We start from the raw sequence: 25,671 nt of genomic DNA, 5'->3' as shown, positions 1-25,671 counted from the left end.
GCTGGAGAGCCAGAAGAGACCAGGACAAGCTACACAGAGAAGATCCTGCTCCCACATCTCTGCTTTAATATTATTGTCTGAGAGAGCTGTTCCCTAGAAAATACGTTGCTCTCATATCTCCAGCCAACATCTGCCCTGAGATCCCCTGCTACACAGATACTAACACAGTCTCAGTCTTAACGCATTGCTGAACTTCCCACTGAGCAGGAGGAAAATGTAAGGAAGGAAAGGGAGGGATGCATCACTGCCTTCAACTCTACTGGCACAGATTTACGACACTGTTGAAAAGGTGCTCCAAGATCTGCTTCAAGCACATTTTGTTTGGTTCCATAGAAGTAGCTTTAAAATATAACCACCCACACACTGGAAAGGTGTGGTCCGCATCCTGCACGTGCCCCGGTTTTATCAGTCACTGCCCAGATTTCTGCAAACAGTCATGGAACTAGAAATGTACTTGGTAAATGCAAAGTATAGGTCCAGGTAACCCCTAAGATTTCCTATCATCCATTAAAGTTATGAGCTGCAGGGACAGGCGTGTCAAGTGTATGCATCACTCCACCAAGAGTGTGGGATAGGGGTTAGAGCACTGGGACACCAGAGGTCTGGTTGTCTCCCCTATACTGCCTCTCATCTGCTCTTATCTTAGGCAAGTCTCTCCACCTTTCTGTACCTGTAAAGCAGCATTACTAATAACACATCTTTTGTAAAGCATTAACAATTGCTAGAGCAATGAAAATATCTTCATTCTTATTAATAATAGTTGATGGCACCCATCTGGAAGCAAAAAAGTGCAGGAACAGAACAGAAAGTATTTAGCTGGAAATATAGCAGTCAGGAGAAGTGCCTGTGTCATGTGTTGTAAATATGGAAAACAGAATACAAAAGACTCATTTAATTCACATGAGATTCCCGATCCCTTATGTACCACGTTTGGTGCTGATTTATTTGAATTAAGATGGCAAGAAAACCTCCTCTCGCTGTTTTTTGTTCAATTTTTAGTTTAGTTTTCTTTTGTTTTTAATCAAGCTCTTGCTCAAGCCATGTGAGTAAGAATTCAGTAACACGTTGTAAATCACAGTTTGCAAGTTCTGTGACTGCAGATGAGATAGTAAAAGATAATGCTGTATAATTCACATGTGGCTTGTTCGTCATTCAGGCACCACATGTCAGATTCTCCCTATGCACAGCTGAATGTGTGAGCAGAAAAGTTGGTAGAGATTGCAAAGAACATAATTTTAAAGTCCTGGTGATTAAAATCCTTTGGTTATTGCTGAAACAATTCAAAATCTTATGAGGACAAGCCTAAACCCTTTTTTAACCATCTTTGAGTCAAAGTCAATTTACTACGAAACTGTTTCAAAAGAAGAGCTGACAAAAAAAAAAAAAAACAACAACCATGGAACAGAAGAAATATGCAGTCAGCAATACAACCTTTTCCAAGTAAATGGTAGAGAAAATTATATTTCAAAATGGAATTGTCTGATATCCCATCACAATAACATAAGATTTCTCAAAGCTCTGCATCCGAATTAAACATCCCAGTTAAACTTTTTCAACAACATAACATTATTTTAAAGGTATCGGGGATTGTAATTTGCTATAGTTGCTCAGGCAAGGTCTATAGCAGAGCCATTATCCTAAAGCCACTTGATAGTTTTTGGAGACAAATAGGTGAATTACAATCCAAAAGTGCAATTTCTCTATGTTGTCCCTAAAGAAAGTCTCAGTTCCAGTGTTTACAGTCTAGATGTAACTCACAGCACTCATGTATACAGCATTTAGTAAAAGAGGGCCCAAATTGTCTGACATTTGGCTCCTATCGTAATATAAAGACAAAATACTGTTCTATAGTCCTATATATGTGGCAACATGCAAAATAAACAGCTGTACAGTCCTGTGCAGCTATAAAGGACTGGTTTCTTATTCCTGAAGATACCCGAGCTCCTCCTATGGCTCCATTTATATTACGTGCCTGATAACTCAACACAAATGCATATTTACCTAAAAGCCTAAACAGGCCACTGCAGAAGGAAGAGTCATAGGGTTGTAAAGGACATGTCAGTCAGATGTCTCTTCAGACACCCTTCAGACACCCTTCAGACACCCTTCAGATGGATACACACCAGAACAAGGAATGATCATCCTTTTTGTTTGAAGACACCCATGCCAGTGTTTACCTGAGATATCGCCAGCTGAGTTTTGTACTGATCGGATGTATTGCTATGTTGTCAGCTACCAGCCAGCTTTATATTAATTTAATTTTCAGCTTGATGTCCTATCAAAAAAAAGGGCTAATGTAATCTGAACAAGCATTTTTTTGACTATCAGCAAATGTCTCCTACCCCTGCTCCCTAATTAATGAAATTGAAACCTTTTGTGAAAATCAGAAAAACTTGACCCTATAAATACTTTGTGGAAATGGGCATCCAGATAAAGGAGAGATGCCCATCAGGTGGTCTAACTGAAGGAAGACTGTTATATGGGTTCACAGCTTAGCTTATCAGAGAACTTAGAAATGCTCCACACTTCGGTCAGTCAGAGCTCACCTCGTCTTGGACATCAAAATCACACTCGGAGAACTACGTGCTTTTAAAGGGAGTTGAAATCACTGCTGCAATACTATTCATCTCTTAACTCTGACTTCCACTGGGTGAATACTCCTAAGCCATAGAAGTGGTCACTGGTAAAACCCTGTAAACATTTGATTTTGGCCCAGCATGTGTAGCAATGGTGTTACCATTATGAGTAAGTTAAAGACTAAGAAGCTCTGACCCATAATGTATGTAACATTAATCCTGTACAGAGCTGCTTCTGTTTTTCCATTTTTTAGCCCTTTAGACTTTCCAGTCGCTAAGGACGCAGAAAGCTTAAACAACTTTAAAAAGAACAAAGCTCTCATGTCCTGAACAATAATGGAATGGTCTTCTTAACTATACAAATAGATACAACTATATATAGGGGCATATATTTAATATAATTTAATATAATTACATGTACATTATATTATATATATTGTATGTGTGTATATATTATGTATAAATATATATAAAATAACAGGTATTTGACAGGACCTAGTGAAAGAACAAAAAACCCAGTATTAGGTACTACTGGAGAAGGGCTTACATGAAAATTTTGCATGAAAATACACCTATATACAGTTACCCAGAGCATGCAGAGGATGTGGTGCCACTGTCCTTCCTTTCAAATAGAGGAATGACCAGTTAGGGTTTTATGGTGGTTTTTAAAAACCATTTATATTTTCTAGTATATTTTGAGTGGAGTATTAACATTTGGAGGTATGATTTGAGGCATGATTTTTATTAATAGTGTGGATGGTTCACCAGCTGCAACTTAAGAAGTAATAAAATAAAAGTAATTTTAAAAAATGTTTGTATTAAAAAATGAACTGCAACAAAACCTATCCATAGCTATTGGTGATCTCTTGCTTTTACCTTTAAAAGAACATCTAAAGCCAGTGTAATTTTGTCATGTGTCTCAGAAGCAAAATCACAGCAGAAGAAAATAGTATTACAGGTTTATTATGTCTCAAAATATAGAAATATATTCCATCAGCATATTTTAAAGAATAATATAACAATAATCTTCAGTTTCTTATTCTCAAAATGGTACACCATTATTTAAAAATATATTACTTAATGTACCCAAAATTTAGTTTCCATCAAATTCCATTTAGAATAAATTGAGTTCAAAAAACCATATCCACCTACCCAATTTATACAGAAACCAGTGAAGTTTTTGAAGACAACCCAGGAATTTAACTGTTCCAAAATGGTAATTCAGTTGGAGGTATTATATTTTGCTATACACCCTTGTGCATGACCTGCAACTAAGAGTAGATATGTAGGTAATGTCAGTATAAAATAGAGATGGAAGTGTAAAATGGAGCTGTTGTATTAAGGGGAAAGAGCTCCCAAGACTGAAATCAGAACTATTAATTTTTTTTAAAAAATGAGTGTATGCATAAAAAGAATTTATGTATTACTCCAATAGCAAGATAAAATAAATTTGTTTCTGCAAAAAGAGTTGCACAGTCACATGCGTACACACAGTCACACGTACACGCTGATTTTATCAGTCTGTAATAATCTGAGTTTTCTGCAATATGCTTTAAGTAACCAGAGAAGTCAGAGTTTACATGAACAGACGGTCTAAGGAGAAACTGATATGTCCTATTCATTTTTTTAACAACACTCTGAGAACTGTTTAAATGAAGCATTTTTAATCAAGGCAATTAATGATAAAAGCATATATTATAATTAGCCATGTAGTAAAGAGAAAACAGAGTTCCTATTTCCTATTTCTGTAACACCAAAACAAAGGGATGTCCAAAGATAGTAAGTGTGGTAAATTCAAAATAAGCATATGGGTAGTGGTGGTGAGAATGATAGTCTGTAATTAGTTGTGCAATTCACAAGCACAGGTTTTCATTTGAGGCCAAAAATTTAGGGAGATTAAAAACTATTTATATGGATTTAAGAATTTTCAAAGTTATGATAGTTAATGCTAAAAAAAGGGGAAAGATATCCCATCTTACATCTCATGATTTAAACCAATTTCCACCTGATAGAAGAGCAGAAGGGACAGAAAGCAGGCTGCAAATTACCCAACAGCTCATTATGAACGGTGTTTTTCATCTTTGCCTGAAAACAGCCACCATCAGGGACAAGATTTGCGATTAAACAGGTGACAGCTGCTGTATCCCCTGTGCCTTCCCTCACACACTCAGAAAACATATCCAAAAGTGGGAGCTAAATAGAGCAAAGCACTTCCATACCCTGTCTTCTGTGTATTTTGTGTATATATTAACTTCTGTATATAATGGGAAGGCTTGTGTGGTTTTTTTGTTTGATTTTACCTCGTACTGCTATTATAAAAATATTTGCCGGAGCAGTGTAATAGATAATAGACTGGTGTGATTTGAGGTAAGAATGTTGTAGTTCAATTTATAGTGTGAACTTGGAAAGTCATAGACAGAGGCGAGAGTCTGTCTCCACAGAATTCCCAAAGCTTTGAGCCTTTTGCAAACTCTGCAGCCCACAAGCCAAGAAGTAACATACTCCTCCAGTTACACTCATTTTGTTAAAGAAAATAGTTGTAACAATTATGTGCAATCTTTTCACTTCTATTTTCTATCTACTCTTTATTTACTTAAACACTGTTCAACATTCAACTTTTTCTAATGGAGTAGAACTTCTAAAAGAAAAAATATTTTTAGCCAAGCAGTTTTGTTTAGGTTTTTTTTTCTGTGTCTTTTTCTAAATAAATACCCTGCCACAGTTTTCATTAGCACAATATGACCAAACGTATTTTAGTTCCTTTAACAATATGAAGCAGTTACAGAAGTTCTGGAGTTTGTAGCTTTAAAAAAAATCTATACAAAGGCTTTACTTTAAAGTATTGAAATGGAATGAAATAGATTCCAGTATGGTCAATTGAAAAATTAGTTTGTGAAGTTCTACTGTGTGGTAAGGTGACCCATAAAATGAATGGTTTGAAATTTTGCTCATACAAAAGAAACTATATACTTTTAAATAAATAAAAGCTACTATATACATTATACTGTACATTTAAATGAGAGATGACATGAAATGGAATAAATTTAGGACTGCCTTTTCATCAGCAAAGCTCATATCTTGACTTTATTATAATTCTGAATAAACCCCTCTGCTTTAGATTATTTTTTTTATTCTAGTGGCAACCACATGAACGCACCACCATATTCCTGTATTTTTTTAAAATAACATTGGAACTGTCATCAAAGTAGAGCACGGAGATTGCATTCAGTTTTGTTGGTGCACAGCATGGCTTTGGTACATGATCAGGGAACATCAAATGAACCTGAAAGACAGATAAATACATAGCTCATATATCAAATAGAGAGGTACAAGGACAATGTTAGTGCAAAACATGTCTTTGCAATTCATAGAGTGCTGGGGTCGCAGATTTTCCTCGGTTAGCAACTTAAAGCACAGCTTACCTCCAGAACATTGCTCTCATTTCAATCGCATGGGCAGAGTTATACAATAATAGCAGATGGAGAGATAAATTAGGAGGAGTGGCCAAGTCAGAAAGTTGGTTTCAGGTGAAATTTAGGAAAGAGTTGGAGTTAGGCGGCTGCTCAGGAAAAGACTTAAACATACTGTCAGTACCACCTCTGCTGAGGACAGTGCTTAACATGAAGCACAGGCTCAAGTCCCGGGTCTCACCGGGACCCCAGCATGTGCTAAAATGCTTTCCTGTGTCAGGGTCTTAGCGTGGAGGAAAGTCTGTTGCAGACAGCAAAGGCTGTGCAGGCAAAGGCTCGTATTGAAACTGTTTTCAGCCTATGAATTGGTAAGATGTGGGTTCTCAGACAGCATGAGTGCATTTTCAGGTCTTATCTAGGTATCTGTGGATCCAGTTCTACTGCCACTGAAGTCAAAATCAATTCATAAAGGCGGATGCCAGCTGGACAAAAGGTTTGGGGAAAGGGCTGAGGCAGAGAAGACTGTATGTTCACTAGGCTGAAAGATATCAATGAAATGTAAAAGAGAAGGAAAAGAGTTTTGAACAGCATCCCAGAATGAACAAGATCTAGTAGAAATATCTGAAAATGGGGGAAATACAAGTTCTTTGTACTTGAAAGAAGGTTGGACGTAATATTCTACACATGCTGAAGACTTGGAAACTGGGGAGGCCAGAAAAGAGGGAGTTGTAATAGAGAGGGCAAGAGATTATTAAGGCATGGATGAAGACTTCAGCAGTAATAGGTTTCATTTGTATGTTAAGTCTTTGTAAATCTGTTAGAGCCATCTGTCTTGCAGTGATATAAGCCCAGAGCCTTTGCCAGACAACAGAGAACAGTCTATCAGGAAACGATTTTTACATAACTGTTACCATGAGGTCTTTTGAAATGAGCAATAATAAATACTGAAGTAGCAGTTTAGTAAGGGTTTAGACACACATTTAAAAACAGTTTAACAAATGAATAGCAAAGCACTGGAGAAAAGGATGATTGTGCTTCGTCTAGGCAGATGTTTACCTGCCATGACTCCTAGTCCCACCAGCCCCTACCACCCCACCTGGGAGCTCCATGGCCCTGCTAGCCCCACACGACAGCAATGCTCACAGCCTTTTCAAGAGTGAGCCTGGAAGTCAGTGCTAGTCAACCTGCTGATCTGCTGGCTCGCATGACCAGGAGGTCAACGCTACTCCAGTGCATTTTCTGAGGGTGATGGGAAGCGAGAGAGTAGAAGAAAGCTTATATAATTCATTAAATGCAGTCTGTCTTGTATTTATATGCATCTGTATCATCTGTCTGCCTAAGTTCAGTCTCAGAAAAAGAAGAGAGATTGGTACTGGCCCAGCATTTCTCCTATTCTTACTACAAAAGAAAAAAAAAAGAGTCAGTAAAGTTTGGAGGGGTACCAAGGAACAATCACTTCCCAACCCAAAGAGTGGGCTTTTTTTAGAATGGTGTAATCAGTATGGCTGGGAGATGATTACATTTGGATTAGGGTGGGGTGTATGAATAATTGTTTCCCAAGTCATCCCCATGTGCACACCTTGTGTAAATCTGAATTTTGTATAATTTAAACCAGAAAGCATTCAACTACTGTTATCTCATCTAATTTATGTGCAGTTAAAATTTAATTAGCCGCATGATTTTTTGGCTGCACAACTGAATGCATGTACAGTACATGCAAAGGGAGACACACAATTCCAAAAAGGCCATAAAAAGGAGGGAAAATTTAAGTATCCAATTTAAAAAATAGGACAAACTACACAAATTTCTTAACAATGGGAAATTAACCATTTTTGGAAAGGATAGACACACAAGACAAAGTAGCGCTGGGCCACTTCTTATTTAACAGTCTGTAATTGCAGGAGGGAACTCCAACCTGGGGATCTCACTGATACTGGCAACTTTTCTGGACAACGTTTGCATAATGCTAAACTATTTCTTTGCTGACCTATTTCTTTCCAGCTCAGGACTGCATATATGCTGTTCTTCATCGTCTCCTAGGCACATTGCTATATTCCTTGCCAACTGGCATTCGCTGTTCCCTTTCACCTGAACCCCTTACCACACTTCTATTTATTTCCAGCCTCTGACATTTTCCCTTCTTTTTGTAAATCTTGCTGACTCAAATTCTGGTATAGAGGAATAATGTTGCATTGGTGGCTGGACTTGGAGAAGGTGCATGAATGAAAAGTTGAATGGAAAAGAAAAGGTCTCAGCACACACTGAGGTTTAAAAAATATCCCTCTCATGTAGAAATACTTGGCAACTTTCACAAGCAGAGTTTGTTTTCTATCAGAGAGAAATCAAACTTTGTTTGTTTGTTGTTTCTGGGTTTTTTTTGGTGTGGGGTTTTGTTTTTTGTTTTTTTTTTTTTTGGTTTTTTGTTTTTTTTTTTCCCTAGGAGGGTAATAGCTGCACTCATTTCTGAAGGGGGAAAGGTTTTTCAGGCACAGATTTTATGTCAAAATCAAAAAAAACCCCACCATCCATGGACAGACTCATAAGCATAATCTGATGGTCAGGATACTTTCCTATCATCAGTTTAAATCAGAGGGAGCCTTAAACCCATGTTTCTCTAATTGCAGTTCAGTGCCTTGACCTTTCCAGAAGTTAATTAAGGATGTCAACCCTTTCCTGTTCTGATTTCATACTCCCACTACCTCCTCATGTATTATGTCTCATTCCTCTACTTCTTAATCATTCTGCTAATACTCATGCTGTTCAGAGCCAGTTCTTCAGCTGGCACAGGTGAAAAATCAGGATCAGACATCGGACTGTCATTATTACCTTTAGGCATAGTCTAAAGACTTTGATTTTTGTAGGTGCTGTGTTTTCTGAACTGTAGCTGAATGCTGTTGGGGTAGAGGAGGCCTAGCCAGCTGCTTCATCTAAGATCATCTCTTTGGCTGCTCCAGTTGATGCACAGGACTAACATAAGAACTAGCAGAGGCAGAAAGCTGGCTGCAAATCCCCTTTTAAAAGTACCAGGCAGAGCAACAGATCCAAACACACTCATTTATAAATTGCATTTGCTAGCCAGGCATGACTGAACACAATGTCTTACATGCAAATGCATCTGCTTGCAAAGCTTCACATTAAATTATGGTTTAAGCATCTCTGCCAACAGTTGACAACAGAGGTCCACAGAGTGGCCAAGTGTCAGCATTTCTGGAAGGTACAGCATGTAGATGTTAACACGGAGCTTCAATAAGCTGCAAAAACCTCTTGAAAGTGGGACCAGGGGGCCCCTTTGATTCCTGTCTACACAATTCTCCAGTAATATGACACAGTCTTCTCATGTGTTATTGCATTTGAAATGGAAGGGAAACATACCACACACCCTGGACAGTTCATCCTCTCTCCAACGTAATCATCAAAGCATGTCTTTGAAATGGGTTATCATTTACCCAGAAATAATCAAAATCCAATAGTAGTAAACAGAGAGGAAGAGACAGCCCCTGTGCCAAGACATTTACAACTGCAAAACAGGCAAGTACAACATCGGCAGAGGCATACCAGAGTCTGAACAATGGCGTGGTTTGTTGCATTCATGTGGGCATTGAGGGGGAAAGAACACTCTCCATCACAGTAAAACGCGGCGTAGCCCTCCGGTGCAATAATCCAATCCTAAAACAAGAACAAATAAACCCACTCCATTTTTTTTTCCTCACTCAGAAAATTTAAAACTATATCAAACTAACTAAAACTTGTCCAAGGACAAAATTAACTTCAGAATGTGGCATGTTAATTTTTTTTTTTTTTCCAAATAAAAAAGAAGAATTTGCTTTGTTCATGCAAAACTGAGATGAAAATTAAATTAAACTTAGAAATCTGTACTGTATACGAACTAATGAGGCTATAAGGGGAATTAAAGGACCAAATATGTTTGTCAGAATACTTTTCTTCCCAGACTGAAAATCTTGAGCACTTCTTGGTGCAACAAAAGTAATTAAAATGAATCCTCTTTCTTCAGCATACTCAATACCATTAATAGTATTATTGCGTGAGACTGAGGGTTGCTAGAGATTACCCAATGGAACGTCACTGAATCATGCATTTTGAATATTTCTAGCAACACAGCATGGGGAAAAGACCACAAGAGTGAAAATATTTTCAAATGTTGATGAAAGCTATGTGTTTAGTTTGCTGAATTCCTCCTTTGCCAGGCAAAGGTAATGGAGGTGCTATGGGAAGGGTGGAGAGGATCAAGTACCTAATTCTTGGGTTTTGTTTCTTTTTATCTCATTTCACCCTGAGTTTCACTGCTCAAATATTGTACAGTGTAGCTTTGTCTTTCTGACTGAAACTTTTAATTCTTCAAGTATTTTTTGTGAAAAAAAAATATTTTCTTTTCTCTATGGCCACTTTGAATGACTGATCTGAGAGCCTTGCACATCTTGGGGCATATCAGAATTTACTGTTTCAAAAAATGAAAAAACTGTTGATACCTGGAAAAATCTGTGATCTACAGAGAGACAACGGCTCACTTGTTCAGTAGGCTGAGTTCAAGTTAATACCACAAGCCTGCTCTGTGGCTGTGGACAGGGTGATTATGCTTTGCAGACTTGTGAAAACAGTCTCTGCCTACTTCTTCAGGCTGGTGTAAGGATAAACATACTACAAAAAGTCAGGCAGAGGAATGAGGCCATATGAGAATCTGAGCTAGATATGTAAAGGATGAGCTGTCACTAAAGAGATAGCACACTTTTTCTCCTTGTAGACTTGTTCTGCTCATGGAGAATTGTTTTAAAATAATTCAGAGAAATGTGAAATGCATAGCCAGCCATCTCTGAGTTCTTACCTACGTAAGCAATATGTCTAGGTTATAGGTTGCTGACGGCCTTCTTGTTCGTTCTTTATAGAGAGCTCCTTGCTTTCTGGAAAAAAACCTAGATTGACCTCTATTTTCTTTTCTCACAATGCCCTGCCTCTGTCTTTATGACCTTTTACTACACGTGCCTTCTTTTTTTGTTACGGTACTGCAGGATGAGTTTTTTCCAGAAATTATATAAACTTAGCTACAGTGTTATAAAGATGACTGAACAGTGATCTAAGCTCTAGTACCCTACGGACCCTACCCCAGTGAAATGTCTCTGATCTGCAGTAGACAGCACTGAACCAGGGAGAATTCAAGTGCAAATTTCAAAAGTTCCATTGCTCAGTGTGGGGATTTTGGTTTCATTTACCGCAGATCTATTCACGTCTTGAGTAATAGTTCAGATTTACCTTTGTGTGAATGAATCCAGATCGTAAAGCCATTAATGTATGCAAAATCATTGAGAGAACAGCAGCCAAAAAAGGTAAAGCGATGGTGATAGGAATTCATTAAAAAATGCATTTGATGAATTTGTCTCTCATCAGTGAAACAACAATTACCATGAAGAAAACAGACTGTAAATAATGTGGGACTGTAATATAGATTATCCCAATTTGAACTGATAGGAAACAGCATTTATAATCATACCTGCCATCCTAAGTCTCGGAAACTCACGTAAAGTTCATGTTTCTTACATGCTTGCTTTTGTTCGCTTGTGTTATAATCTACAGGAAGAAAATAATAATAATAGTTTAGAAGCATTGCTAGAACCAACAAGATTTAGCTATGTTCGAGCTCCTGACCAAGCTGTACAAAGGAAAGGAACAAGCATACTGTCATTTATATTCCTAGGGTTCGCCGTAAAGGCAGTGTAAATTTGGAAATGCAGAATCAGCAGTGTCAGCCTGATATAATTTGTGTACACAGACAAAATGATGCATTCAGCATTAGGGGAAACAGATTTACAAGATGTCTGTTTGCTGCTAGCTAGGTAACAACTCTGATAATATGTACCCTGGTAATCAAAGGAGGACAAGTGAGAGCCTGATCCAGGATATAGAGAAGTCATCTGTATGTTGGCACAGGTTTCATTGCCAGGTAAAGAAAGTAGCCAGATGTTTCTGCACTGTCAGAAATGTGTCAGTATAAAAGGATACAGAGAACCTTCTATTCATGCTTCTCCAGGACAATCTTAATCCTGGAGAAAATCTAGTACTTGTTCCTTACTGCCCCTGAGTAACAGGAAAGGAAGGGAATAGTGTCATGCCTTCACCACATTAGCACCCCAGAGTTGGTTTATAGTGTTATTCAAGTGATGCCATCAGTGAGGCATGCAATGGAGCAGGGAGGACAGGCTGTCTTCTCTGGTTCCATTTCAAGAATGCTTAAAGTGGCTTTTTTTGACAAAAATAACCATTCTGGAAGAAAAAAAACCAGTGGGCTGAAATTCACAAGAACAAAAGAAAAAACCCAAACAAGGAAGACACTGAAAAAGAAAAAAAATCTTCATTTTCAGGAATAAAATTTTTTTTAGGAACAGGTTTTTAATATTAAAAGACCTGAGGCTGGAATGGGAGGGTCTCTGTTGAAAAATTCCTGGAAAATTGAGAGGCCTTTTTCACATAAAATGAAAGGAAGGGAGTTCCCCAGTCTGTGAGATAACCCATTGTAGTGCTTCACTATCCTTGCAGAAAACTCTTCCAAATAGCTGGCCTAAAGGAGCTTTTCTGCAAATTTACCAACTGCTTCTTGTCAGCTGCCCTGACATGTGCTATCGTTGCTTCTCTGCATTTTCTACAGTTTCTCTATGTCTTTTTGAAGTTGTGATGGCCAAAACCGAACACAGTGCCAAATAAAGTAAAATAATTATTTCCTACGATTTCTGAATTATTTTCTAGCAGTATATCCCAGAACAGGAGTTTTGCAGCAAAACCACACTGTCAAATGATCAGATTCAGATCCTTTTTTTAATATATTCCTGCCTAGTTGCCTTAGGATTATGCTGTATGTATGCAAATCAATGAATAAAGAACAGGTTGCGGGTGAGGATGTGGATGAGTACTGCAGCATGATGGGGGTGCAGCAACCATGATATGGTGGAGGTAAAAGGGTCTGAGAGAATCATAGAATCATTTAAGTTGGAAAAGACCTTTAAGATTATTGAGTCCAACCGTTAAGCTAACACTGCAGAGTCCACTACTAAACCATGTCCCTAAGCACCACATCCACACGTCTTTTAAATACCTCCAGGGATGGTGACTCCACCACCTCCCTGGGCAGCCTGTTCCAATGTCTGACAACCCTTTCAGTGAAGAAGTTTTTCCTAATATCCAGTCTAAACCCCCCCTGGCACAACTTGAGGCCATTTCCTCTTGTCTTGTCAGTCATCACTTGGGAGAAGAGACCAACACCCACCTCTCTACAACCCCCTTTCAGGTAATTGTAGAGAGCGATAAGGTCTCCCCTCAGCCTCCTCTGCTCCAGACTGAACAACCCCAGTTCCCTCAGCCGCTCCTCATAAGACTTGTGTTCCAGACCCCTCACCAGCTTCGTCGCCCTTCTCTGGACACGCTCCAGAACCTCAATGTCCTTCTTGTAGTGAGGGGCCCAACACTGAACACAGGATTTGAGGTGCGGCCTCACCAGTGCCAAGTACAGGGGCACCATCACCTCCCTGCTCCTGCTGGCCACACTATTTCTGATACAAGCCAGGATGCCGTTGGCCTTCTTGGCCACCTGGGCACACCACCGGCTCATATTCAGCTGGATGTAAACCTACCTCCCCCCCCAGGTCCTTTTCCACTGGATAGCTTTCCAGCCACTCATCCCCAAGCCTGTAGCATTGCCTGGGGTTGTTGTGACCCAAGTGCAGGACCCAGCACTTGGCCTTGTTGAACCTCATACAGTTGACAGCCCATCAATCCAGCCTGTCCAGATCCCTCTGCAGAGCCTTCCAACCCTCGAGCAGATCAACACTCCCGCCCAACTTGGTGTCGTCTGCAGACTTGCTGAGGGAGCACTCAATCCCCTCATCCAGATCATCGAATAAAGATATTAAACATGACTGGCCCAATACTGAGCCCTGGGGAACACCACTTGTGACTGCCTGCCAACTGGATTTCACTCCATTCACCACCACTCTCTGGGCTCGGCCATCCAGCCAGTTTTTTACCCAGTGAAGAGTGCACCTGTCCAAGCCATGAGCAGTCAGTTTCTCCAGGAGAATGCTATGGGAAACGGTGTCAAAGGCTTTACTAAAGTCCAGGTAGACAACATCCACAGCCTTTCCCTCATCCACTAAGTGGGCCACCTTGTCATAGAAGGAGATCAGGCTAGTCAAGCAGGACCTGCCTTTCATAAACCCGTGCTGGCTGGGCCTGATCACCTGGTTGTCCTGTATGTGCCACATGATGGCACTGAAGATGGTCAGCTCCATAACCTTCCCCAGCACCGAGGTCAGACTGACAGGCCTGTAGTTCTCTGGATCCTCCTTACAGCCCTTCTTGTAGTTGGGGGTCACATTTGCTAACCTCAAGTCCATTGGGACCTCCCCAGTTAGCCAGGACTGCTGGTGGATGATGGAAAGTGGCTTGGTGAGTACTTCTGCCAGCTCCCTCAGGACCGTTGGGTGGATCCCATCCAGCCCCATAGACTTATGGGTGTCTAAGTGGTGTAGCAGGTCGCTCACCATTTCCCTTTGGATTATGGGGGCTTCATTCTGCTCCCCATTGCTAACTACCATCACAGGGGTCTGGATACCTGGAGAACAACTGGTCTTACTATTAAAGACTGAGGCAAAGAAGGCATTAAGTACCTCAGCCTTTTCCTCATTCTTTGTCACTATGTTTCCCCCCACATCCAGTGAAGGATGGAGATTCTCCTTGGCCCTCCTTTTGTTATTAATATATTTATAGAAACTTTTTTCATTGTCTTTTATGGCAGTCGCCAGGTTAAGTTCTAGTTGGGCTTTGGCCCTTCTAATTTTCTCCCTGCATAACCGCACAACATCCTCATAGTCTTCCCGAGTGGTCTGCCCCTTCTTCCAAAGGTCATAAACTCTCCTTTTTTCCTCAGTTCCATCCAAAGCTCTCCGTTCAACCAGGCCTGTCTTCTTCCCCGCTGGCTCGTCTTTTGGCACATGGGGACAGCCTGCTCCTGTGCCTTTAAGATTTTCTTCTTGAAGAGCGTCCAGCCTTCCTGGATTCCTTTGCCCTTCAGGACTGCCTCCCAAGGGACTCTGTCAACGAGACCCCTAAACAGGCCAAAGTCAGCCCTCCAGAAGGCCAAGCTGGCAGTCCTGCTGACCCCCCTCCTTACTTCTCCAAGAATCAAAACTCCTATAATTTCGTGATCGCTATGCCCAAGACAGTCTCCAGCTGCCACATCACCCACAAGTCCTTCTCTGTTCACAAAAACCCTGCTGTCCAGCGGGGTGCCTTTCCTAGTTGGCTCACTCACCAGCTGTGTCAGGATGTTATCTTCTACACACTCCAGGAACCTCCTAGGCCGTTTCCTCTCTGCTGTATTGTATTTCCAGCAGACATCTGGTAAGTTGAAATCCCCCACAAGAACAAGGGCTAGCGACTGTGAGACTTCTCCCAGCTGCTTGTAGAATATTTCGTCTGCCTCTTCCTCCTGGTTGGGTGGTCTGTAACAAACTCCCACCATGATATCTGCCTTGTTGGCCTTGGCCTTCCCCCTGATTCTTAGCCATAAACACTCAACCCTATTGTCACCATTATCAAGCTCTAGACAGTCAAAACACTCCCTAACATACAGGGCTACCCCACCACCTCTCTTTCCTTGCCTATCCCTTCTGAAGAGTTTACCATGAGATGACCAAGATCAACAACAGCATTGCAACACTGGACTACAGGAGAACAGATTTCAGCTTGTTCAGAGATCTTCTTCACATGATCTCATGGGAGACTAGCCTGGAGAGCAAAGGAGACCAGGAGATTTAGCTGGTCTCCCAGGACAACCTCTGAGAGAAGCACAAGGTAAGTCCACTCTCATGTGCAGGTCAAGCAAGTACGGCACAAAGCCACTGTGGCTGAATAGGAAACTCTTGACTGAGCTCAAATTCAAATAGGAAGTAAAAGTAGTGTGGAATTTGGATGAGCTACACAGAAATAATATAAACACATTGCCTAAGAACGCATGGATGGATGTTAGGAAAGCCAAAGCTTAGCTGGAGTTGAAAGTTGTGAGGGATGTGAAGGTCAACAAGAAGGACTTCTATAGGTACATTCATAGCAAAAAGAAAAACTGAGAAAAATACACATTCATTCTTCAGTAGAGCAGAGGATCTTGTGACAAGGACTCAGAACAGGTTAAGGTACTCAATGACTTCTTTGTCTTGTTTTTTTGCTGGCAAGATTTACCCTCAGGACTCCCAAGTCCCTGAGCCTAGTGACTGAAGCTCTACCCACAGTAAAAGAAATAGAGTTAGGAACCACTTAAGCAAATTGAAGATACACTAGTCCATGTGAGTAGAAGGGATGAGTTTCAGGGTGGGGAATGAGCTGACCAACATCATTGCAAAGTCACTCCCTGCCATTTTTGAGTGTTCATAGTGACAGGAGGATATTTCTGAAGATTCAAAAATGGAAAATGTCCCGCCCATCTTCAAGAAGGGCAATCAGCTTAACTTCAGTTTCTGGGAAGTCTGTGGAGCAAATCAACCTGGAAGCCATGCCCAGGCACATGAAGAGCAAGGTGGTGTTTCGGAACAGTCACCATGGATTTAGTAGGCCAAACTGTGCCTAACCAACCTGATTGTTTTCTGTGATGAGCTGACGAGCTTTGTGGGCTTGTGAAGAGCACTGGGTGTTGTGCACTTTGCTTTTAGGAAGGTTTTTGATACAGTATCCAATTGTTTTCTCATAGCAAAATCGGTCAGATAGGGTTTGGATAGGTAAGGAATGTAATGGGAGGAAACTTGGCTGGGCTGCTGGACTGAAAGGATTGTGATCAGTGGTACAAAGTCCAGCTGGCAGCTGGTTACTAGGGACGTCCCTAAAGGATCAGTACTGGTGCCAATACTGATTAACGTCTGTCTTTGTTAGTAATCCGGACAATAGCAGAGAGTGTGCTCTCTGCAAGTTCACAGACGATACCAGATCTGGGAGGAGTGATCAGTCATCCAAATTACCAAGAAAATGCTGGACTCAATCAGATCCAGAAGAGACTCAATGAGATGTTGTTCAAAATACCCACCCAAATTTTACTCTTATTGGTAACATGTTCTTTGAATATGATTTTTCTTTTTTTTTAACAGGCTATGTACCCGCTTTCTGTTGAATATATCTGAGCCTCAATATGTCTTCTGAAGCTGTGCACAAGTCAAGATATATCCATTTGCAGTACTAAATAATTTGTTCTAGTACAATAAGGGATGTTAAGTTAGCTTTATAAGCTATAATACCCCAAATCCTCATTCCTTTTTGAAGATGAATACTACCTTCTTCCCTATGGTATTTTCCTAGCACTTAACGGCTGATTCTCAGTGACACTCATTAAAGGTTCTCCACAGGTAGCTCAGTCAGCTCAGGTAGATACTGTCAGTTGCCCCAGGGAATGTAGGGTCAAAATATATACCCACATCCTATGAGACTCCTGTGCATTTCTGGAGTAGCCACTGGAAGCAAGGCAGGATACCCTAGGACACCACAGGTTTTCAAAAATCTATATGCCTTTAATAGAACAAAGAACTCTTAGTGATCCTTTGTGTTGAGTTGTCTGTAATAATCTAGCATGTTCTGCACACACATTATAAGTAAGGTGAAGGTAATGGAGAGTAAAGGAACTTTGACTTAAAAATGTTTGAGCTAAGTTTCACTGATCACTCTTTACAAGGATCTGTATACTGATTTTGACTAATATCAGTGCTCATAGGAGGTAAATATTGAGCTTTTCTGTTTCAGCTATTAATGGGAACTTAAAATTCAATCGTGGAGAATGCAAGTGACTTTGCAAAAAAGCTGTGACTGAAAAATGTGGGAGAGATATGCATATGAGAAAGTCAGGAAAGTCACAATCTGGTTTTAGATCGCACACAAGCAGGCAAACAAATGAAAGCTGAAGATTGTGCTTTTGCCAGTTTTCTCTCAGTCATGACATTTTCATATTTAGGAATATGTACAGAAGTTTTAGCACCAGAATGTAGCAGAAGTCCTTACAGTTAAAGGAGAAAGGCTGAATAATAAATATGTAAGTTATTGCATAGATGTCTTCATTGTATTGATACTCTGAATTATTTGAATATAAGTTAAGCAGGGGTAGATGAGTGGTCACACCAGAACACCTGATATGATGATCTGTATTTCATATGCAAACATGTATCTGGAAACGATCTAACCCACACACCTATGAAGAAAGTGAGACTTGGGAAAATCTGTATTCCTTCCTTGAATTCTATCTTTCATATAAGACAAATGTTGTGTGTAATGTAACATTTCATATAAGTATCAAATGTGACATTTATAATAAGATCTGGTGCCAAGGATCCAATTTCACATACTGTAGCTTCAAGGCCCATATGCTTATTCTGTCAAGAATCAAAACTGTAGGCTATTGTAACTAAGAAAACGTTGTTCCTCAGCTATTCAGAGACTGCATTTGGGGTTCAAACCCCTGCATAGCAAAAAGAGCTGTGGAAGGAGGGCAAGAAAATATATTTATAAGAAGTTTAACAAGGATTGGGGGTTTTGTTGGCAAGGGAAATAAATGCATACAGACAAGTTTTTATATACTATTCCAAAGTACTGTGTTCTTAATTAATTATTGTGCCCTCATCCAATAAAATACAGGAAACGCACAGTTAAGTATTGTTTGCTGTTTTTATCTCACTGCATTATAACCAAAAATTATGTAGCTTTGGTTTTTAATTTCCTGGTATAAGTCACTATTAAGTTAATGAAGAGACAATGTTTAGTCAATAAAACTTTATAAATAATGAATCATTTTAAAAATACCTTTCTGCTATGGAGCATGCAATTTCTTTTTTTTACTAGTAAAAAGCTAAAATTTTCTAGTTTGGGACTTCTTTCATTATTTATTTATAATTGCTCTCCTGCAATGTTTACTAATAAGGGGTTAGAAGTTAATTGTGCAGATGAGCCATTTGTGGTATAGCTATGCAGAATATCAGAAAACTTGACAATACTCAAAAAAACCCCAAACACAAACCAGTTGTAAATAGAGATCCCTCGTGCCTTAACAAATATCGGGGGCTTTTCAAAAGCTAGGGTCCTCAGAGGGAGCATGTGCGTCTCTCTAAGACATCTACCTCAGAAAAGATTATGCTCCAGGTCCTCAGCAGAAACTAGAGAAATATCACACTATTTCTTCTACCTATACATCATATACAAATGAAATTGAGCCCACTACTGAAGCAGTAGCTTAAAAATTATTTTTTCAGGATATGTTTTAATACTCATTTTTAACCTTAAACTGGGATTTTATTCCAGTAGGTCACCTGGTAAACTTTAAATAAGTTTAGAAACATAAGTTATTCAAATAATTTCTGTGACTCCTTTAGCAACTCAGTAGCAGTTTGTGGTTGTTAATGCAAAATTCATTCTTATGCAGAAGATCAGGGAAAGGCTTATGCATTACATTAGAGGGGTCGCTAGTCTGCCACTTTCGAGGTTCTGAGATGGATATAGGTAATGCATAATGCTCATAACGGTTCTCCTCAAATAGATATGTTCCACTCCAGGGCTGAATTCTTTCCACTAAATACTAATTTGCTTACTTGTAGACATCCACTGGGCTTAAGAAGAGCATCTATATTGAGGTTTTGATACGCTGCTACTAGATACATCAGTGAAGGAGAAGTTGGTATGTGAATTATTACAGGACCTTTTACCCTACAAATTGATGGGCCCTTACAATATCCACCCGAGGGTGTTAAGAGAGCTGGCTGACATCGTTGCAAGGCCATGCTGCATAATCTTTGAGAAGTCATGGAGTTTGAGGGACATCCCAGAAGACTGGGAGAAGGCTAATGTCACCCCCATCTACAAGAAGGGCTTAAAGGAGGATCCAGGAAATTATAGGCCCATCAGTCTTACTTCAGTCCCTGAGAAAGTTATGGAACGAATCCTGCTGGGGCCTATCACAAGTCAAATGAAGCACGTGGCTGGGAAAAGCCAGCGTGGATTCACCAACGGCAAATCATGCTTGACAAACCTGATCACCTTCTATGACAAAGTAACCTGCTCAGTTGATGTGGGGTGAGCGGTGGACACTGTCTACCTGGATTTCTCCAAGGCTTTTGGTACGGTTTCCCACAGCCTCCTCCTAGAAAAACTGATGCGTTATGGTCTAGGCAAGTGGTCTGTGCAGTGGGTGGGGCACTGGCTGACAGACCACACTCGGAGGGTGGTGGTAAATAGCCCCTTTTCAAACTGGCAACCTGTCACAAGTGGGGTCCCCCAGGGATTGATATTGGGCCCAAAGCTGTTTAATATCTTCATAAGTGATCTGGATGATGGGATCAAGTGTAACTTGATGAAGTTTGCTAATGATACCAAACTGAGTGGGAAAGTGGACACTTTAGAAGGGAGAGCCAACCTGCAGGAAGACCTGGATAGTCTGGAAGAGTGGGCCAACATGAACATTATAAAGTTCAACAAGGACAAGTGTAAGGTCTTGCACCTGGGAAAACATAATCCAGGAGTGCAGCACAGGCTGGAATCTACCCAGCTGGGGAGCAGCTCTGTGGAAAGGGACCTGGAGGTCCTGATGGACAACAAGCCCAATATGAGTGAACAGTGTGCTGCTGCAGCAAAGAAAGTCAACAGGATGCTGGGTTGCATCAACAAGGGCATCAGCAGCAGAGATAAAGTCATTATCCCACTCCACTCAGCGCTTGTCAGGCCACACCTGAAATACTGTGCTCAGTTTTGGTCCCCGCTATACAAAAAAGATGTGGACAGGCTGGAGAGGGTCCGGAGAAGGGCCATAAAGATGATCAAAGGACTGGGAAGCCTGCCGTATGAGGAAAGGCTGAGAGAACTGGGTTTGTTCAGCCTTGAGAAAAGAAGGCTTAAGGGAGACCTTATGACCATGTTCCAGTATTTAAAGGGTGACGACAAAGAAGATGGAGACTCCCCTTTCATGAGGAGTCACATGGGAAAGATGAGGGGTAATGGGTACAAGTTACTCCTGGGGAGATTTCGACTCGGCACAAGAGGAAAAATTTTCACGATGAGAACAATCAGCCATTGGAATAATCTCCCCAGGGAAGTGCTGGATTCCCCAACATTGGACACTTTTAAGATTTGGCTGGACAGGGTGCTGGGCCATCTTGTCTAGACCGTGGTTTTGCCAAGAAAGGTTGAACAAGATGATCCTTGAGGTCCTTTCCAACCTGGTATTCTATGATTCTATAATTCTATGATACTATGATCAGCCATGATTTTAGAAAGATAAGTTTACACATCCTGTCCCCGAAAAGTAGAAATGTTTGTTCAAAAATGAGAATATTTAGAAAGTAACCTTGTGCCTCCAGCTGAAGGAGCATTCCAGGAAAGAATTGGAGCAAAACTTACTCCAGGCTCTAATGGGACTAACAATGTTTTCATGTGCATTATTGTCAGGACCTTTTAGGTAAATAAGGGATTGAATTCACTCCTGTTCAGGGATACACTCTGTATTTACATCAGTACGTGTCAGCTGGTCTGAACTCATAAACAGTTTACATTTTCACAGATTGGTTAAGATTCCTCATTTCCAGTATTCAGATTTTTGTGTTACATCTTGGCTTCTTCAGCTGAAAGGCAGTTAAACAAGAGTCCAAACACTGCCTTTTGCTGCGGCTTCCTCAACAAGCATTTGGGGTGCAACCCTTCTCTCTACCTTTTTGTCATGTGTAACAAAGATCTTATCCAGTTGCCTACTACATAGAACTAGTTTCAAGCTCAGGTGCAGCCTTTCCCAAACTACTTGGGCATTTCACCATCCAGGAGCCCATGAAACATGTAAATGATCTGACTCACAGAAGGCAGATCATGCTCAGGGCCAACAAAATAAAAGACGTTTAAGTAAAGCTAGGGGAGCAGGTAGAAATGGAGCAGGAACACCGTTTCTGACAGTTCAGACAATGAGCAGTATCTTATTAAGCTGCTGTGACTCCACTGCATTTACCCATATCTCCTCTAAACAGACTAGTAAATCATAGCTTCATCTTACCCCCAACACCTGGCATCCTAGAAGACTCCTGATGACTACTGGATTTGTTGCGGTTCTGATTTTTCCTTTTATTGTTGGCTGCTCGGACAGAACGGAGAAGCACTTCACTTGCCTTGAAGAATGCAACCATGAATGGTTGCTTTGACTGAGGCCCGTGTCTTCCAATCAGGCCAGCAGATTTAACATTGATACTTCGACCTATAAAGTAATGGAAATTGTAAGTTAAAAGGTGAATTTCTGCCCCTCCTGAAGCCACAGTGGGAGTTCAACTGCTGACAGAAGCATGGCAAGGATTTTGCCCATAATCCTGAATTTACTTGATTAAGAATTCTAACCACATTTTGTTGAACAGAACTTAAAAGACAAAAAATTCAACAATTTACAAAAGTTTCAACAGCTTTACAGGTAGCTTGTCATTGCATAAAACTGCGGTCTCTGTGCTCTATATATCTTATTCATTACTCAGATATTTTAATTCAGTCTCATGTACAGATGTATAGAACTGAAAAATAAATGAGCCCCATTAAAGTCCATAGGCTATCGAAAGGCTAGTGTAATGCGGTCATCTAATTTTTGCATCACTTGAGTGTGAGATGTGGAACCTTATATCCCCAAAGCAAATTGGTAGCAAAGAGAAGTGTAGATAATAAATACACTTCTGCTTTAAAAATAAATATTGTGCAGTGTTACTCAGACTGATGTTCATTCACTAGTAAAGGTAAGAAGGCATTCAGTCGTTCAAGAGAACAGAGTTGGAAATATGTACATTATTGACTCTGGTTCTGTTCCCAGGGGATGTGCATATTTCTTTAAAATATTTGTTCAGTCAGGACTGTGTGGTAACCTCACTATATTATAGGATCTAAATCTCAGTAAAAGAAAAGAAAGCAAAACAAGTCACTGAAACTGCATCAGTGACATTTTAGCAAATAAACCCTTGCTCTTAACAGAATTTATTTTGGCAGCATAAACACTTTTGTGCGTACGTGTATTATGCAGAGCCCTTCAACCGTCAGAAAATGAGACAGTGTCATGTGAAGCTGTGCAGCTGTGCTGGGTGGGGGACACAGAGGTCCTTTAAATGGGAAGGTACGGGCACAGGCATCACGTGCGCTGTGCGGCATCGGGGCGCCTAGGGATTCTTCTAAACCGACTGGAAAAGTTTGCTATGCGGGCAAGGAAGGAGCATCTGCCTCACAAACTTATAATGCTGTTAACTCAATCATCCTGAAAAAGAACTTGCAAATAAGCATAGAGTAAACCTTATAGAAATAAGCATATAGGTTTCCTTTTCAAACACAAACTTACAGTGGCTGTATGCCAGAGTCTATATTTCTTAGAAAAACTCTATCACTGGCGTAAATGAAAGAGGCAGTTTGATTTGTGGTTAAAGTAGTTTCCATTCTACTTCCACTGTAACAAATGTATTAATTCAGCTCAGACTTCCTCCTTCTGGCAGCCCTTTTGCAGTAAAAAGAGAAATTAGAAGTTCCAGCCAAATACCATACCTTGAACTGACCCACTTCAATACATAAACACTTTTACAACATGTTTATTCAGGTGTAGCACTTTAAATTGGTTTAAGATGTTTCCAGTGACAGAGAGCCCAGCAAAGGCAAGAGAAGAACTGAGAAAGTTAGCAGTTATGGAGCAGAGTAATTGGCAACATATTCTGAACAATTTTGATAATTACTTTTTTGACTGCAAGGGAAAAATATATTTGTTGAAGCTTCTGATTTCATTTTAAATGCCTTTTTAGTCTTGTGTTTCTTTAATTTTTCTTTTCATGTGTTTGAGTTACTATTAAATAATTCAGTAACATTAATTTCTATATGTTCCAATCTTCTGCTGCAAGTCAGATATGAAATACTGTACAGACTATTCTCTATTCATTGCAACATGGACAAACTAGCCTCTTACCACAAAGTTCCAAGTTTCCCCTAATTTCTAGAGGGAATATTTTTACTATTTTTCTTTATTTTTTGTTCCAATGACTTTCAGAATTTTAATTCTATCTGTAAAAGATTAATACCTTACTGGTGGACATTTTAAGAATACTATTAGATTTATATACTGAGGGCTGTAAAGATGTGTGGAGTTTTTCTGAATTTAAATCTAGGTTCTCTGAATTTACAATGGTGGATATTGTGTGTGAAGCAAAATATCCTTCAAACCAATGTGAACTCCCTTTAAAATAACTTCTAATATTATTAAGTTTCCTCTGGGTTTCCTTTAGACTTCAGCAATGAGATGGCTATTAAGATTCCACAAGTTAAGGCTTACTTGGTTATTCAGGGTATAGAGATATACTATAAAAAATTAATCCTGTAACCCACAGCCTTTTTATGCACAGAAACAGCTTGTGTGACTTTATTCCTTTATTTGCCTGATCTTTTAAGCAGCCAACCTGAGTTTTTAGGACTCATTTTTTTAATTTATGAATGGTATATGCAGTGAATGTGCCTCTAGTGCAGTCAACACGAAAACTTCTATTGACTTCTGTGGGTTCATCGTTAAACTTTTCTCTCTCGGTTTATCATGTACCTTAGCTTAACTGCAACTTTCAGAAGACGAAGCCATCAAAATATACACTGCCCTTGAGACACTATATTTCTTCTTCTGAGGATCTTTGAACTGCTTGGTTTGGAAATTCAAACCACATATGTTGTCTCCATTTTAGGTTGTATCTGTGCAAAAGAAAGTTTGCATTTACAAAACTTCTGTTATCCTTCATTAAAAAAAAATTGAAAAGCGTGTGTGTGGGAGATGTCCTTCAGTCTATGACCACAAAGCTTTGCCCCTTCCGGAACAGGAGGTATTTCAAAGTATCCTGCTTCTGAAATGTGTCAAGCTTTCTGCCACAGCTGTAGCTCCATCTGTGTGCTATGGTCTTGTTAGGTAGTCCTCACCTTTGTCCATAGTGTGGATTTCAGAATACAGTAAGAAAAATCTTACCCTACCCTGAACGGGCCTTTGCAGCAAGAAGCATTCATGGGCTTCATTTTTAGTAAGCGGTTTTAGTCTATCATTTCTTGTAAGCATTTAGAAAACTCTTGGCTTCGATGACAACTGAAAATCCAGGTCTCTCCAGCACGCAGTTGTTCCATACTGTGGTATTAGAGCAGTATTTTCTAAAATCAGCTGAATGACTCGGACTGACCTGTTTAACTACACCTTCCCTTGGAGCTTCACCCACATGAAACCAGTAAAACCAAAACAGCAAGGTGTGTCTCTCTGCTTCTCTTGAGCATCCCTGAACAGTAATCGAACATGGTCAAGCATTCTGAAAAATGGATTTAGTTTTATACTTCCATCGTATCTTTAATTCTGAGGATTTCAAAGACTTTTCTTCAGACCTTAGAAGAAAAGAAGAAGAAACTGCAAGAAACCAGCAGTCAGCTAGCGCCTGCTCCACTGAACCTAACAACTGCAATTGCCCCTACACCTAGAAAAAACAAATAAGCATAACAGATGGACTTTGTGCAGGGACAGTCCAGAGCCTTTGTATTCCTCACATTCTGGCATGTGCTTCTCAATCCTGCTATGATAATTTATTATCTCTTCTCCATATTGACAGGTAAATTTGGAGACTAAGACTTATTTAAAGTATTATGTTCCAAATCTGCTGAAC

The 25,671-nt window shown here is 40.0% G+C and overlaps 1 protein-coding gene across 4 annotated transcripts in view; it reads right to left on the bottom strand.

Moving 5' to 3' along the window:
• Window positions 1-3,978: 3,978 nt before the first annotated feature.
• The window catches only part of BMP5 (bone morphogenetic protein 5), a 58,150-nt gene continuing 36,457 nt past the window's right edge, over window positions 3,979-25,671 (bottom strand). For 3 of the 4 annotated variants that reach the window (XM_059829076.1, XM_059829102.1, XM_059829085.1), the window contains 4 exons: window positions 22,041-22,238; window positions 11,490-11,566; window positions 9,542-9,652; window positions 3,979-5,859 (listed from right to left, as the gene is read on the bottom strand). In XM_059829076.1, the coding sequence (XP_059685059.1) occupies window positions 5,710-5,859; window positions 9,542-9,652; window positions 11,490-11,566; window positions 22,041-22,238 (536 nt within the window). In that variant the 3' untranslated portion in view covers window positions 3,979-5,709. The remainder of the gene's footprint in view (window positions 5,860-9,541; window positions 9,653-11,489; window positions 11,567-22,040; window positions 22,239-25,671) is intronic. The other variant, XM_059829093.1, reaches the window with a different exon arrangement.

This window comes from Gavia stellata, chromosome 2 (assembly GCF_030936135.1).
Source record: "Gavia stellata isolate bGavSte3 chromosome 2, bGavSte3.hap2, whole genome shotgun sequence".
NCBI lineage: Eukaryota > Metazoa > Chordata > Aves > Gaviiformes > Gaviidae > Gavia > Gavia stellata.
This window is presented reverse-complemented; position numbering and strand designations above follow the sequence as displayed.